General features: G+C 41.4%; 1 protein-coding gene across 3 annotated transcripts in view; it reads left to right on the top strand.

Moving 5' to 3' along the window:
• The window catches only part of kat6a.L (K(lysine) acetyltransferase 6A L homeolog), a 51544-nt gene that overhangs the window by 16125 nt on the left and 19242 nt on the right, over positions 1 to 16177 (top strand). For all 3 annotated transcript variants that reach the window (XM_041587066.1, XM_041587065.1, XM_041587064.1), the window contains exons 3-8: positions 3909 to 4017; positions 10274 to 10389; positions 10549 to 10630; positions 10752 to 10887; positions 11202 to 11488; positions 12024 to 12130. In XM_041587066.1, coding sequence (XP_041443000.1) covers positions 3909 to 4017; positions 10274 to 10389; positions 10549 to 10630; positions 10752 to 10887; positions 11202 to 11488; positions 12024 to 12130 — 837 coding nt within the window. The remainder of the gene's footprint in view (positions 1 to 3908; positions 4018 to 10273; positions 10390 to 10548; positions 10631 to 10751; positions 10888 to 11201; positions 11489 to 12023; positions 12131 to 16177) is intronic.

Raw genomic sequence — 16177 nt, 5'->3', positions numbered from 1 at the left:
TCTCTACATCATAGTAAAAGTCAACTTTTAGGTGAACAAGTTACTTATGCAGGAGGCGTCTCCTGGTGCTTCTCTGCTCTTTCTTCCATATGTTGAACAGCAGAGGCTTGCCATGTAACAAATTCATGATATTCACATTAAAAACAGCAAATATTATGAAAATAAAACGTACATAAATTTGCAAAAGAGCTTAGACTTTAAGAACAGTTTAACAGTTTTTGTGATTAGTAAGGAAACAATAAGGGGCAAAATATCCACCCAATCTGCTTGTTCAAGGTTGTTGCCTTGACACCTTCATTGTGCAGTTCCTGGGTGCCACCAAATCCCAGTTTTGGGTGACAGATTTTTTGGGAGTGTGGAATGGTGCAGAATCGTTGCTCTATGGCTATATAATTACTCTGCTTGGACAGGTAACAGTCACACACAGTTTATAAGCAGAATGGTTACTGTTTGGTAACCACAGTAGTTCAAGCTTTTTGCCTTGGGGTTGCTTGGAATACTTTATAGACTCTCTGTGCCAGAGCCAATCAAACTGTCACATTCAAATAGGGCCCACCAAATCTTGACATTAATAAATAAGCATTTGCCAATACAATGTATGTATAGCTCTGAGGCCAAGGGCTAGTAAAAATATTCTTCTTGTGTTTTGCTCAGTTCCGAGCAACTGTCCTCTCAATGGGCGTTAGGACACTGTCCCACAACCCTAAGGGGTTATTTATTCCAAATGCCAAAAACACAGAATTTTTAGTGGGGAAAGAAAACAAATTTTTTTTTTTGGGGGTTTATTATACTCCGAGGATGGAAAAAGTCAGAATCTGAAAATACGGCATCTCAGACCTGCCGAGGTTGCGTCTAAGTTAACGGGAGAAGTCCCGAAGATATCTTGATCTGCGCTGGGTTTCACGCAGTAAAGATTTCATGGTTTTTGGGCTAAAAGGGTAGAAAATCCAAAAATCTGTAAGATTTGTGGGGTTTTTCCCCCACGCACAGAAAATTTTCAGGAAACTTTATGATAAATAAGGGGAAAAAAACCCGTACGGATTTGGTCTGAGTCGTTTTAGAAAATATTAAGATAAATTCAGACTTTGATAAATGGGCCTCCCTTTGTCCGTTAGCATCTCTCAGTCTGAAAGATCTGTTGATCGGTATTCAATTTGGTGCCTTTTCCTGTAATTCTGTGCTGGCTTTGAACAAAATACTCTGAGCTGCTTTTTATTTTATGTTTTTTGGGGGAGCTGCACCCTGAATGACCCCTCATGGCTTCTAAAACTCTCTAAAAATGCTGGTAAGGGCCATGGCTAGCAGTTGTCATTTTCCTCTCTGGCTACTGTGTGTGTGTGTGTGTCTGTGAGTGTGTGTGTGTCTGTGAGTGTGTGTGTGTCTGTGAGTGTGTGTGTGTGTCTGTGAGTGTGTGTGTGTGTCTGTGAGTGTGTGTGTGTCTTGAGTGTGTGTGTCTTGAGTGTGTGTGTGTGTGTCTTGAGTGTGTGTGTGTGTCTTATGTGAGTGTCTGTTTGTGGTGTCTGTAGCCCTCGTTTTTTGGCACATGAACAAGTGGCCCATGGCTAGCAGTTGGCAGTTTACCCACTGGCTACAGGATGTGTTTGTATATGAGTGTGTGTGTGTGTATATATATGAGTGTATGTAGCCCTGCTTTCTGGCACATGATAAACAAGTGGCTCATGTTGCTGAAGCCCTGGCTCAGGTTGCCGGATCCTCTCTCTGCAGATGGACGACATCTGCTCTGAACAGTGATACTTAACCAGGCAAATGGGAGGGGGATTTGGGAACCCCAGCCAAGTGTTAACCACTTCACTGCTGCTACAGTTCCCAGTAGCCATTCCATGTGTGTGTATAGAGAGCAATGCAGTGTGAATGTGTATCCCTCTCTCCTTGGCCTTCTGCTCAGTGCCCTGTGCCTGGGAGTGGTGCCAGCGAGTGGATGGGGCTTCCTGTAGGACGACGTGCCAGTGGATTGTAGGAAGGAAACTGCATTTAGTACTACCTATTCTAAACGGCTTGGGACATTGGAGCCTCTGTTGGGCATTTTCCCTACTAGGATTTAGTCTCTTTCAGTTGAAGGGAGTTTGTGGCCTGGAGCTTTACAGGGACAGGCCAAAGTCCAGACAGTAACTGATTCAGTACAAAATGAAAGAAGAAAAGATGGTATAAACGGGACATTACCCCATTACACCACTGTGGTGCATAATAAGGGCCTTCTATTTGCTTCTATTGTCTCTTGGTGGAGGGGTTGGACGAAATGAGATTCATTCCTTGCTCAGCACTAAATGATCCGGATGTTGGAGGCGATGTAGGTTCATTGGTGGTTCCCATTTCTTGTGTGTTTTATCTTTTAATCACACATTTCAGAAGGAATAGGCTATCCATAATGGGCTGTTCTATTACAGGATATTTAAAGGGGAACTCCATAAAAACATACCTTAAGCTTTTGAAAAATAAACATAATTTCAAGCATCTTTGCAATATACATCAATTTAAAAAATGCAGACTTTTCATGATTTTTTATGGTTTCTGACAGTTACCTAAACTAAATAACCCCCTACTCACCTTCTGATCTGTCTGACTACTTTGCTGAGCTGGCTGACTACTGTTACTTTGTATCAACAGCCATCTGTCCTTAGACTGCATCCTCCACCCCCCACAATTCCCTGCACATGTGATCTCAATAAGGAACAAAACATCCCAGTGCAATGCATTGTGGGTTATGTAGTTCCTGCATGCTGTGGAGAAGTTGTTACAATTTGTAACATCAGTGTTTAGTCCCTCCTTCCCTTCCAGGATTCGATTGATGCAGAAAGAGAAGAACTGTTAAACAGATGGATTTCAGCATAGGAAATGGCATTTATTCACACAGAAACAGATATCTTTGATTGGTATATAAGGGGTTTCTGTGTTATGTGGGACTCGTTATCAAATTTTGGTTTAGAAGCCAGAGTTCCCCTTTAATTTTTTTACTTTATGATAATAAGCAGGAAATGTATCCTTATAATACACAAAAGCCATGAATAACTTGTAAATGATATGCTTCTAAACAGTGAGTAGTGATGTCATTTCTGTCACATGACTCACTGGAACTTGTGTATTATAATAAATAAAGTACCCCCAGTTGTAAAATATGAGGATATTAGAAGTTCCCTCCGAGTTCCATGACCTGTATAAAAAGACTCGGCCTCATGTTTTTATATGGTCATGAAACTCCTCGGTAACTTATAATATCCTTATCATTTACAAGAGGGGGTACTTTTTTCACTATATAAATGATGTATAGCAGTGCCATTGATTGTACTTGGCTCTTATTGCCATGTCGTTGCTCACGAGATTCATTATTATATTGTGTTTAGTGTACCCACTACTTTACAATGGAATCCCATGAACTGTTTTGTGCCTTTATATAGTCTGTGACTTCTGGGAGCGACATGTGATTCCCTAAATTACACGTGCTTCAATCTGTATTACAATATGTTTTTGGATGGCCGGGTGCACAATCGCCTTTTTAATAGGGATGCACTGAATCCACTATTTTGCCTGAATCCTTCACGAAAGATTCGCCGGAAATCCCAAACCCTAATTTGCATATGCAAATTAGGGGTGGGAAGGGGAAAACATTTTTTACTTCCTTGTTTTGTGACAAAAAGTCAAGCGGTTTCCCTCCCCACTCCTAATTTGCATACATACGCAAGTTAGGATTTAGTCTGGCCTGGTGGAAGGATTCGGCTGAATTGGAATCCTGCTGAAAATGGCCGAATCCCCAACCGAATCCTGGGTTCAGTGCATCCCTACTTTTTAAAAAAAATTTACTTGCTAATTAAGTCTTGCAATGCACATTGCTGTATGATGATCCTTCTGCCCTGTCTCCTCTCTCATGTTTTCACATCTTTTCTGCCCCACAGCCGGTAGCTGAACCCATTCCTATATGCAGTTTTTGTCTGGGAACGAAAGAGTCAAACAGAGAGAAGAAACCAGAAGAGCTTATATCATGCGCAGACTGTGGGAACAGTGGTGAGTACAGACACACGGTTTATGTTCACACAAACTTCAGGCTTTCCCCCTCACTTGCCAATTAAATAGGATAAACCACAGTCGGTTATAAGTGCCAGGATGTATGAATGGCACTTATTTACCAACGATTACTTGTGGCACTTCTCTTTGCCATTCTGGTGATGCCCAGTATATTGATAGCAGCAATGCAGAATGACAGGTCAATGTAACAAAAAGTGCAGCCGCTATGAGACACGATGCTAAAGAGAATGCACTATCCACAGTCTCCAGGCCACATGTAGGATTAAGAAACTATTTATTTATATAGGGAGTTGCTAACAAGTGGCAGGTGACACTTAGACGACCACTTCCCCCAGGCAAGTGCTAAAGAGGCTCTTTTATGTAAACTAGGGATGCACCGAATCCGAACCCCCAAATCCTTCGCAAAAGATTTTACCAAATCCAAATTTGCATATGCAAACTAGGGATGGGAAAACATTTTTACTTCCTTGTTTTGTGACAAAATGTCACGTGATTTCCTTCCCCGCCCCTAATTTGCATATGCAAATTAGGACTCGGTTCGGCCGGGCAGTAGGATTCGTTCGAATCATGCTTAAAAGGGACCTGTCACCCCAAAAAAATTATTCAAAATCATATTTTATCACATTAGTCGAGCAAAATGAAATTTGATTACACTTGAATCTTGTTTCCTTTAGTCTGGGAACTCATAATTATAGCAAGCAGGCAGGAGCCATTTTGTAGCAAGCCTTGCTCTCAAAATCTTGTTTGTGCACCAGAATGGGGGACCTGATGTCCATCCCCATGCCCTGGTTACACAATTAAATGGTAAAGAGAACGGGGGGAATGTGGGGAGAGCAGTGACATCTAGGAAGTGCTGAATGGAAAGTGAAAGTAATTGTCTGCCTAAGGTATAGAGGAGGGGCAGGCGATATTTGATTGACAGCTGAAATTTTTGATTGTGTTTACAACAGCTATGAATGCTTTAATAAAAAATAGAAATTGGATTTCATGTTTAATTTGAAAAGGACTTTTATCATACAGATTTTTGTGTCTGGGTGACAGGTCCCCTTTAAAAAGGCCGAATCCTGGATTCTGTGCATCCCTAATGTAAACAGCAACACCCTTTCACTGTTAATCCTTTAAGGTGGCCTAACACTGTTTGGTGACCTAGCCTAACAAGCAGCCCCTCCGGTAGGCCCCCCCTTGGGTGGGTGATCTTGTGGTAATGCAATCTTTTGGTCCTAGTGCCAAACAATGACATTACAATGAAAGGGATACGGAAAGTCGGGATGAGGACCACATCGATAAGACAATGTGATCCTCCATCCGACAGTTAATCAAGCCTCCCCTTTTGAGATCTGGCCGATTTTTGGCCAAATATTGATCGGGGAGGCCTGTTGGAGGGCCCCATACAGGTGCAGATAAGATGCCAAATTGATCTTAAGCTCCTGAATCGGCAGCTTAATTCTGTCCGTATATGGTGCTTCATTAGTAGGGCGATGCAGCAGAAACACCTTTGTGTCTCAAGCACAATAGTGGCAAATGCTTCAAAGTGATGGTTATAACTGACTCCACTTGTCAGGGGAATGTGGGTGAATATATTGCAAATTATGAGAAGATCCAGTTAGAGTTTTCTGATCCCATTTCTGAAGAACTGAAGATGTTATCAGGGCAAGCAAACCCAAACTCTCGACTGATGAAACTCTGGCAGTGTCGGATTGTCACTCAGAAATAATAACAATAATAATAATAATGTGTAAGCAGGTTAGTCTCCTCTCTCCACATGGTGGCACTGAAACGTTGCTTAAACAAGAGACAGACTGGGGACTATTCCAGCGTAATATCCAATTAATCTGCTCTGAAGTCTATTTAAGGCAAGTGCTGGATCATCAACAAATGGGTAGAAAGTAGTAGTTAATATGTCTGCGCTATTAACTGTATAACTGCATCTCATAGACTTGGAAATGGCGAGGAAACCATAGGCTTCTATAGCCTATGTGGGGCAAAGATTCTGTATCTGGCAACACTATCCATTGTAAACAATAAACTGCGTGATATAGAGCTTCCCCTTTACATTCAGGGTGGGAACACCACAAGATTAAATTACCCAGTCTACTGTATCACATGGGCAAACTTAGTGACCATTTTCTACATGATTCTCCCCCTAAAAATGCCACTACATTTGTATAGGTTTATGCAATATAATCAGAGTATTTTCCTCTTTACCCTGTGGTGTATATTGGAGATGATGATTATAGCATTTGCCCCCACACTCCAGACTTCTTTCCTATAGACTTCCCATCACCTTTTTCAGGAAATTGGCTCCTTGAATGTGTCATTTGTCCACAGCTGAGGAACCTGGTGCGCCAGTTAATAACTTGCTGTACTGGGAGGAAAGTACATAGTGTATGTGAGGGGTTAGTTTTGGCACTTGCAGCCCTAGACACTCCAAATTTTTTTTTTTTGTGGCTTTCTCTAAGTAAACCACTATAAACAGGATGGACTAATGCTCCTTTTGTATGTACAGTTAGGTCCATAAATATTTGGACAGACAACTTTTTTTTCTAATTTTGGTTCTGTACGTTGCCACAATGAATTTTAAATGAAACCACTCAGATGCAGTTGAACTGCAGACTTACAGCTTTAATGAGTTGAACAAAAAGATTGCATAAAAACGCGAGGAAGTCATCTTTTTATTTTTTAAAACAATCACTTCATTTCAGGTGCTCAAAAGTAATTGCACAATTGACTCAAAGGCTATTTCATGGGCAGGTGTGGGCAATTACTTTATTTCATTATCAATGAAGCAGATAAAAGCCCTGGAGGGGGGTACTGGTATGTGGAAGATTTTGCTGTGAACAGACAACATGCGGTCAAAGGAGCTCTCCATGCAGGTGAAACAAGCCATCCTTAAGCTGCAAAATCAGAAAAAACCCATCCGAGAAATTGCTACAATATTAGGAGTGGTGAAATCTACAATTTGGTACATTCTGAGAAAGAAAGAAATCACTGGTGAAGTCAGCAACACAAAAAGACCTGGACGTCCACGGAAGACAACAGTGGTGGATGATCGCAGAATCATTTCCATGGTGAAGAGAAACCCCTTCACAACAGCCAAACAAGTTAACAACACTCTCCAGGAGGTAGGCGTATCTATATCCAAGTCTACCATAAAGAGAAGACGGCATGAAAGTAAATACAGAGGGTGCACTGCAAGGTTCATAAGCATCAAGAATAGAAAGGCTAGATTGGTCTTTGCTAAAAAAAAAAATCTAAAAAAGCCAGCACAGTTCTGGAAAAACATTCTTTGGACAGATGAAACCAAGATCAACCTCTAGCAGAATGATGGCAAGAAAAAAGTATGGAGAAGTTGTGGAACAGCTCATGATCCAAATCATAGCACATCATGTATAAAACATTTAGGAGGCAGTGTGATGGCTTGGGCGTGCATGGCTGCCAGTGGCACTGGGACACTAATGTTTATCCATCATGTGACACAGGACAGAAGCACAAGAATGAATTCTGAGCTGTTCAGAGACACTGTCTGCTCAAATCCAGCTAAATGCAGTCAAATTGATTGGGATGCGTTTCATAATGAACCAAAACATACAGCCAAAGCAACCCAGGAGTTTATTAAAGCAAAGAAGTGGAATATTCTTGAATGGCCAAGTCAGTCACCTGATCTGAAGCCAAGTGAGCTGCATTTCACTTGTTGAAGACTAAACTTCGGACAGAAAGGCCACAAACAAACAGCAAGTGAAAGCCGCTGCAGTAAAGGCCTGGCAGAGCATTAAAAAGGAGGAAACCCAGAATCTGGTGATGTCCATGAGTTCAAGACTTCAGGCTGTCATTGCCAGCAAATGGGTTTCAACCAAGTATTAGAAATGAACATTTTATTTTCAGTTTTTTAATTTGTCCAATTTCTTTTGAGCCCCTGAAATGAAGTGATTGTGTTAAAAAAAAGCTTTAGTTCCTCACATTTTTTTGTTCAACCTACCTGTCAAGGATTAGGTAGGGGGCGCTGTAGAGACTGAAGGGAGAAGGCGAGTCCTTTAGGCAGGGACTGGCTGTGTCCACAGAACACAAAGGGGAATGCAGGAACAAGTAGACGAAGGTGTAGTCGAACTGGGACAGGTGCAGAGTGAAACAGGACAGAGCAGTCGAAGGTCAGGACCAGACTGGACAGGACGATGAGGGCGTAGATCGGGGTACAGGATACAGACTCGATAGGACAGCAAGGTACTGGCGTAGATCAGATCAAACTGGGGATAGAGTGTAGAGGGAGACTAAAGCAGAAGGAGACTGGAGCGGATAGCAGGAGAGGACTGGAGAGCAGGATAGTGAGAGAGGACAAGTGAGATGAGTGGGTACAAAGTACAAGGCAGGGTCAGGAAGCAAGAATCAGGAACATGCAAGGTCAGTACAATTCAGGGCAAGGTACATGGTGGGACAGGAAGCAGAAATCAGGAACAAGCAAGGCAGGGGTCAGGTCAAGGCTGAAATAGGTTAAGGTAAGGTGAAAGGTAGAACTGGAGCAGAACTGGGAGGGAAAGACCAGGCAGGAACAGAACAAGGAAGGATAAGGAGGAAAGGTTCAAGGTAGAACAGAACAAGGCAAGGAGGCTAAAGCTGAAAGCCCTGATTGGCTGATTGGCCTGTACAGCCACAGCCCAGCTGCTGCCTGATTAGTTGCAAACAGGCTGCAGCTGGGCTGGGACTGCAGAAGCCAGGTAACATATAGGGAGCAACCCTACAGGCTGCTCACCTGGCCAAATGGTTATGGTATCGAGCCAGAAACCCATAGGTCCCTGGCTTGAATCCCAGCAATACCTGACACCACCGAATTAAAGCTGAAAGTCTGCAGTACAACTGCATCTGAGTTGTTTCATTTAAAATTCATTGTAGTAATGTACAGAACTAAAATTAGAAAAAAAAGTTGTCTGTCCAAATATTTATGGATGCAACTGTATGTGTATTTTTATAACTGATGAACCGAATTCGGGATTCTGCCTTTGTCAGCAAGATTCCGATTCGGCCGACACCTTGTGTCTTGCTGAACCGAATCCTAATTTGCATATAAAATGTTCCCACTTTTTCTCCTTCCTGCCCCTAATTTGCATATGCAAATTAGGAGTTGGTTCAGTATTTGGCCAAATCTTTCACGAAGGATTCTGGGATTCCTCCGAATCCCAAATAGTGGATTCAGTGCATCCCTTATTTTTATATAGTGCTAAATGCGCATGTAGTGCCGTAGAGTTGAACCAAATGGGGTCAATACAAAAGAATAAATGTAAAATACACTTGCATTTAATCTAACAGTAACACCAAAAAATTTAGTTTTAAAGTAATGAAAATATAATGTACTGTTGTACTGCACTTGTACAACTGGTGTATTTGCTTCAGAAACACTACTATAGTTTATATAAACAAGCTGCTGTGTAGCAATGGGGGCAGCCATTCTAAGCTGAAAAAGGAGAAAATGCACATGATACAAAGCCGATAACAGATAAGCTCTGTTGTATATAATGGGATTCCTCAGAACGTATGTTATCTACTGTGTCTCCTGTGCTTAAATGGCTGCCCTGTGGCTACACAGCAGCTTATTAATATAAGATCTATATGTGTTTCTGTAGGAAACACACCAGTTTTACTAGTGGAGGGCAACAGTACGATATATTATTTTATTCCTTTAAAATACTTACATTTTTACTGTTCCTTTCACTGCTACCGAAAAGTGGTTGGAGGTCCCTCCCCTGTAGCGCTTACATTCTTAAACTGGTCATACACTTCGAGGCACATTTTATCAAGGGTCGAATTCCGAATTCATGTGAGTTTTTTTTTTTTTAACTCGCCAAATTGATCCCTGGACCTCTCCCATTGACTTATACAGTAATTCGTCAGGTTTTAGGTGGCAAATAGTTGAATTTGGGTTCTTAAAGGGCCAGAGAAATTCAAATTAAAACTCTAATCGAGTTTGGATAATTCACAATTCGAATTTGAGAGTTTTAACTAAAAAATAAATACATTTTACTTTGAATTTTCAATTCAACCCTTAATAAATCTGCCCCATAAAGATTTGCTTGCTTGGCACAGCGTGCCTCTCCTCTCCTCTATACTATAGAGAAGGGCAACATAATGGGAATGACCACTATTATTAAAACTTTGAGTAAAAACCTTTTTCCCATTAAGAAATATGTAAGGTGCTTTGTGTTTCTGTTCTGATGAATTGTGGGTTTTTTTTGTTTTTTTGGCACAGGTCATCCGTCATGTTTGAAATTTTCTCCCGAGCTGACCATGCGTGTAAAGGCTCTTCGCTGGCAGTGCATTGAATGCAAGACCTGCAGCTCATGCCGAGACCAGGGAAAAAATGCAGTGAGTATGCCCCCATAACCCACACTCTAGTAGAAAGTAGAGGTACTGCTGTTAATGTTAAACTGCACTTCTGATGTGTGTTTCTGCTACTCTGGAAACCAGAAAGGGAGTGTGAGCTGCTTGACACACTGACCCACATTCTGCTTTTGTGTCTTTCAGGATAATATGTTGTTTTGTGACTCTTGTGACCGTGGGTTTCATATGGAGTGCTGTGAGCCCCCTCTCACAAGGATGCCGAAAGGTAACAGGGCTGTTGCCACTCATTTTTACACAGGCTTTACACCCAGTATTTTTATTTTTTTCATTTTGACTCTTTAATGTTCATTCTAATTCTGTCTCACACATCTTGTCTAATTGCACAGGCATGTGGATATGTCAGATTTGCCGGCCTCGGAAAAAAGGTCGGAAGTTGCTACACAAAAAGGCTGCACAGATTCGACGACGTTACACTAACCCCATCGGGCGTCCAAAAAACCGCTTAAAGAAGCAGAGTTCAATGTGAGTGCCCTATACATATGCAGGGAAAGGGAGGGGGGTCATATCACTCCAACTTGCAGTACAGCAGTAAAGAGTGACTGAAGTTTATCAGAGCACAACTCACATGATTTGGGGCAGCTGGGAAACTGACAATATGTCTAGCCCCATGTCAGATTTCAAAATAAAATTTCAAAAAATTTTCTCTTTTGAGAAGTAAGAGAGAAGAGAGAAATGGATTTCAGTGCAGAATTTTTCTGGGTTGGCACTATTAACTGATGCATTTTGAAAAAAACGTTTCCCACGACCGTAACGTATTCCCCTTTTGTATTACACAGGACGCACCCTTCGTTTGGTAAAGGCAGAGGAGCACCTGGTCGGGGCAGGAAGCGCAAGCTTTCAATGTCCTCCATGTCCTCTGAAGATGATGGCAGATACTCTGAGGACCACAGAGGTGGTGGCTCAAGTGTCCCCTTCAATAAGAAGACAAAGGGTCTTATCGATGGCTTAACAAAGTTTTTCACTCCGTCACCTGATGGACGAAAGGCACGGGCAGAAGGCCTGGACTACTCCCTGCAACGTTCACGGAAGAGGGGGCCCCGTAAATCTGGCCAGGGAGATTGGGGTAAGAGAGAGTTCCAGGGTATAGGTAGTGTAAGCTGTATTATGTCCACTAAATAACATAAATTACAACTGCAAGCACATAGGCTTTAAGGTTAGTATCACTGGGATGTAGAGAGTGTGTGTGCTGGGCAGCAGGAGAACTAAGCCCTAAAAACGAATATGGCTAAAAATATTTTATATACTGAACTTATTGCACCAGCCAAAAGTTTCAGCTTGTTAATAGCAGCAATGATCCAGGACTTAAGCTCCGTAAGTGACAGCAGCACAGAGCATGTGCAGTGAATCGGCAGAAAAGAAGATGGGGAGCTACTGGGGCATCTTTGGAGACACGGATCTTTACTGCTAAAGGGCTGTGGTTGCCTTGGGCTGATATAGAAGTTTTTCTTTAAGGCGCAGTCATAAACAAGAATTGCCATTCATTTTATGTGTGTTCTGAATGAGACGCCAAAATAATTTGTAGGTTCTAGGGACTACAAGTTTTGTTATGCATTGCTATCCAGTTCACCTTCAACTTTTGTCTTTCTTCACCCCCCCAGATAATCAGGAAGGCTGGGACAGCAAGTTGGATGGGGAGGACCACCCAGGAATGATATCTGAAAAGGAATTTGCGCTCTTCCAGGATATCCAGGAGCAGGCACTGCAGGTAAAGACTCTCTCAAATGCTGTTTGTTCTAAGAAGCTCCATCTGCAAGTGGAAAGCAGTTTATTCAGTGTTCCTTAAAGGGATTCTGTCATCATTTTTATGATGTCGTTTTTATTTCTAAATTACACTGCAAATAATTCACTCCACCATATAAAATGTAATTCCTGAAATTCATTCCATACCAGCAAGTGTATTTTTTTTTATTTGTAATATTGGTGTGTAGGTACATCTCAGGTCCTTTTGCCTGGTCATGTGCTTTCAGAAAGAGCCAGCACTTTAGGATGGAACTGCTTTCTGGCAGGCTGTTGTTTCTCCTACTCAATGTAACTGAATGTGTCTCAGTGGGACCTGGATTTTACTATTGAGTGCAGTTCTTAGATTTACCAGGCAGCTGTTATCTTGTGTTAGGGAGCTGCTATCTGGTTACCTTCCCATTGTTCTGTTGTTAGGCTGCTGGGGGGGTGCAGTATAGCAGTAAAGAGTGACTGAAGTTTATAAGAGCACAAATCACATGACTGGGGTCACCTGGGAAACAGACAATATGTCAGATTTCAAAATTAAACATAAATAAATCAGTTTGCTCTTTTGAGAAATGGATTTCAGTTCAGGATTCTGCCGGAGCAGCATTATTAACTAATACGTTTTGAAAAAAAAACAAAAACATTTTTTCCTTTAACAGGGATACAGTATGTTCTCATAATATGGACACTCTAAATTCATTTAATAAGCAAGTCTTCATTTTGTATCCTTGGTCACTTCTTTGGCACTCAGTGGGTTCATTCCATCATCCCTATGGCTGCTACCAGCTGTGCCAATACCCAAAAGGGAATTGAGTGCTTCTGTCACCAAGGTACAGATTGGAGGAGGAGGAATAAGGGAGGGTAAAGCCCAAGGGAGCGAGAAGAAACAAACAAGAGAGACGATCGAAGGGAGAAAAGAGAGGGGGGTGGGCGGGAGATCCTGTACCTCCGTGTGCTCCCCACCCTGTTCAGAGGTCTTGGAGTCATGTGCAAACAGCTCTATTGGAGTCCTGGGACCACTCTTACACTTGGAATTCAATTAGAAGAAGGTTTTGGGAGAGAGAGCAAGAGCCTGCTACATTTCTGTCAGGTTAGTCACATAACTCATAGTTTAATATCCACAACACAGTGTATCCAGTTAAAGGACAAAGCACTCCTTGCTATTTCTCAAGGAATATCCATGGCAGAGAATAAATCTCAGCCCCAGGTGTGGCCTGCCCCACTGTGTAGGTGCCTCTGCTCTGGACATTTATCAAGCTACAATCCTCAGTAATCATTGGTGCATTGCTGGTAGTTGTAGTTTAAAGGGATTCGGTCATGATTTTTATGATGCATTTTTTATTTCTAAATCACACTGTTTACACTGCAAATAATTCACTCGGTACAGGACACACAGTTCTATCATCTGGATCTACAGTTCTATCATCTGGATCTTCTAACCAGCTTCTGAGCTAGTCACAGCTGCTGCTTTGCTCTTAAAAAAAAAACTAAGCCCTAAATGGCTAAAAATGCCATATTTTATATACTGAACGTATTGCACCAGCCTAAAGTTTCAGCTCGTCAATAGCAGCAATGATCCAGGACTTGAACTTGTCACAGGGGGTCACCATCTTGGAAAGTGTCTGTGACACTCACATGCTCAGTGGGCTCTGAGCAGCTGTTGAGAAGCTAAGCTTAGGGCTCGTCACTAATTATCCAGCAGCAAATGAGGTTGGTCTGTAATATAAGCTGATGCTACAGGGCTGATTATTAAATTCTGATGCTAATTGCACTGGTTTCTGTGCTGCCATGTAGTAATTATCTATATTAATTAATCAGCCTTATATTGTGACATTTCTATTCTATGTGTACTGTATATTGTGAGTGGGTCCCTAAGCTCAGTAAGTGACAGCAGCACAGAGCATGTGCAGTGAATCGGCAGAAAAGAAGATGGGGAGCTACTGGGGCATCTTTGGAGAAACCGATCTTTACTGCTAAAGGGCTGTGGTTGCCTTGGGCTGGTACAGAAGCACAAAGCATCATGTACAACATTCATAGCTACTTCTTTAGTTAAAGGAGAAGGAAAGATACAGAGGCATTTTATTGCCAATAGATTAGCTGCAATAGTGCAAGCTAGAATGCTATATTTATTCTGTAGAATGTTTTACCATACCTGAGTAAAAAGCTCTAGAAACTCTCTGTTTGTTTAGGATAGGAGCTGCAGTATTAACATGGTGTGACATCACTTCCTGCCTGAGTCTTTCCCTGCTCTGGGCTCAGATTACAGTAGAGAAGGGAGGGGTGGGGGGAGAGGCCCAAACTGAGCATGCTCTTGCCCAGGGCAATGAGGTTTAAGCTGAAGGCAGGAAGTCTGATACAGAAGCCCATGTGTACACAATAGAAGGAAAGAAATGCAGTATTTCTTTTGACAGAGGACTCAGAGCTGCATTACTTTGAGGGGTTACTGGTATATTTATATGGACCTTTCTGATAAGGCTTACTTAGTTTTAACCTTTCCTTCTCCTTTAAACTTTAGTCCTCCTTTAAAGGGATTCTGTTGTGGTTTTTATGGTGTCGTTTTTATGTCTAAATTACAATGCTTTCACTGCAAACAATTCACTCTACCATATAAAATTTCATTCCTGAACAAGCAAGTGTGTTGCTTTTTTTTTTTTTTTTTTTTTTTTTTAGTTTAGTTGTGGGGTAGGGAGACGGGTGATGGTATTTCAACTTGCAGTACACAAGTAAAGAGGGACTAAAGTTTATCAGAGCACAAGTCACATGACTCGGGGCTCCTGGGAAACCGACAATATGTCCCATGTCAGATTTCAAAATTAAATATTAAAAAAAAATCTGTTTGCTCTTTTGAGAAATGGATTTCAGTGTAGAATTCTGCAGGAGCAGCACTAAAGGATGCGTTTAAAAATAAAAAAATAAAAATCCTTTAACTACATTTGAATGGATGATGTTTTCTTATTCCTGCCCTACCTCTATATAGTATACATTTTGTATACAGTAAATGTATTCTCGGCTTGTATCTTCCTTCACGCCGCACTGTAGTCGACTCATATTTGAGATACGGTACTGTGTGTTGTGACCATCAATACAGCACTAATCTCTTTTAACCTTACTCTTAATAAAGGAATGGCCCATTTTACTAAAGGGGAATTATGAGCAGTAATTCATCCTGTCATCCTTGTACAGTGCAAGCAGCTATATATCAGGCAATGCCGGCCGCCCAATATGACAGGATTTATAGCAGTGACTAATGGCTCATACGTGGCATCACAAATCTAAGTGTCAGTCACTGGATCCAGGTTCCTAGTCACACTGTGAGATCTAGAGCATTGTGCTACCCCACTTCTTTATTGTCATTTTCACTACTCACACAATACCAGCTGTTTCTTCTCTATTCAAACACAATGGCAAAACATGGCTGTAATCCCATCATGGATAGGCAGAAGAAGCATCAGGTTCAGATTTGTTTTCATTTGGCCCTTAGCAATGAAATAAAAGAAATGGCAACCCTGTGCCATACACATAAGATATATAGTGAATAAAGTACCCCTATTGTAAAAGGATATTATAAGTCACAGAGGTTCCATGACCATATAAAAGCATGAGGCCTCATTTTCCAACAAGGGGTACTTTATTTATTATAATACACAAGTTTTAGTGAGTCATGGGACAAAAATGACATCACCAGTCACCGTTTATAATTGATGACATCACTAGTCACCGTTTATAAGGATATCATTTACAAGATATTTAGGGCCATCTTCATGACCATATGAAAACACGAGGCCGAAGGCCGAGTGTTTTTATACAGGTCATGGAACTCCGAGGTAACTTCTAATATCCTCATATTTTGCAACTGGGGGTACTTTGTTTATTATAATACACAAATTTCAGTGAGTTGTGTTACAGAAATGACATGAGAACTCACCGTTTATATAGTGAATAAAGTACCCCCTCTTGTAAAATATAAGGATATTATAAGTTACCAAGTAGTTTCATGACCATATAAAAACACAAGGCTGAGTTTTTT

Source organism: Xenopus laevis, chromosome 3L (genome assembly GCF_017654675.1).
Source record: "Xenopus laevis strain J_2021 chromosome 3L, Xenopus_laevis_v10.1, whole genome shotgun sequence".
NCBI lineage: Eukaryota > Metazoa > Chordata > Amphibia > Anura > Pipidae > Xenopus > Xenopus laevis.
Note: the sequence above shows the minus strand (reverse complement) of the source record. Positions and strands in the feature narration are given on the sequence as shown.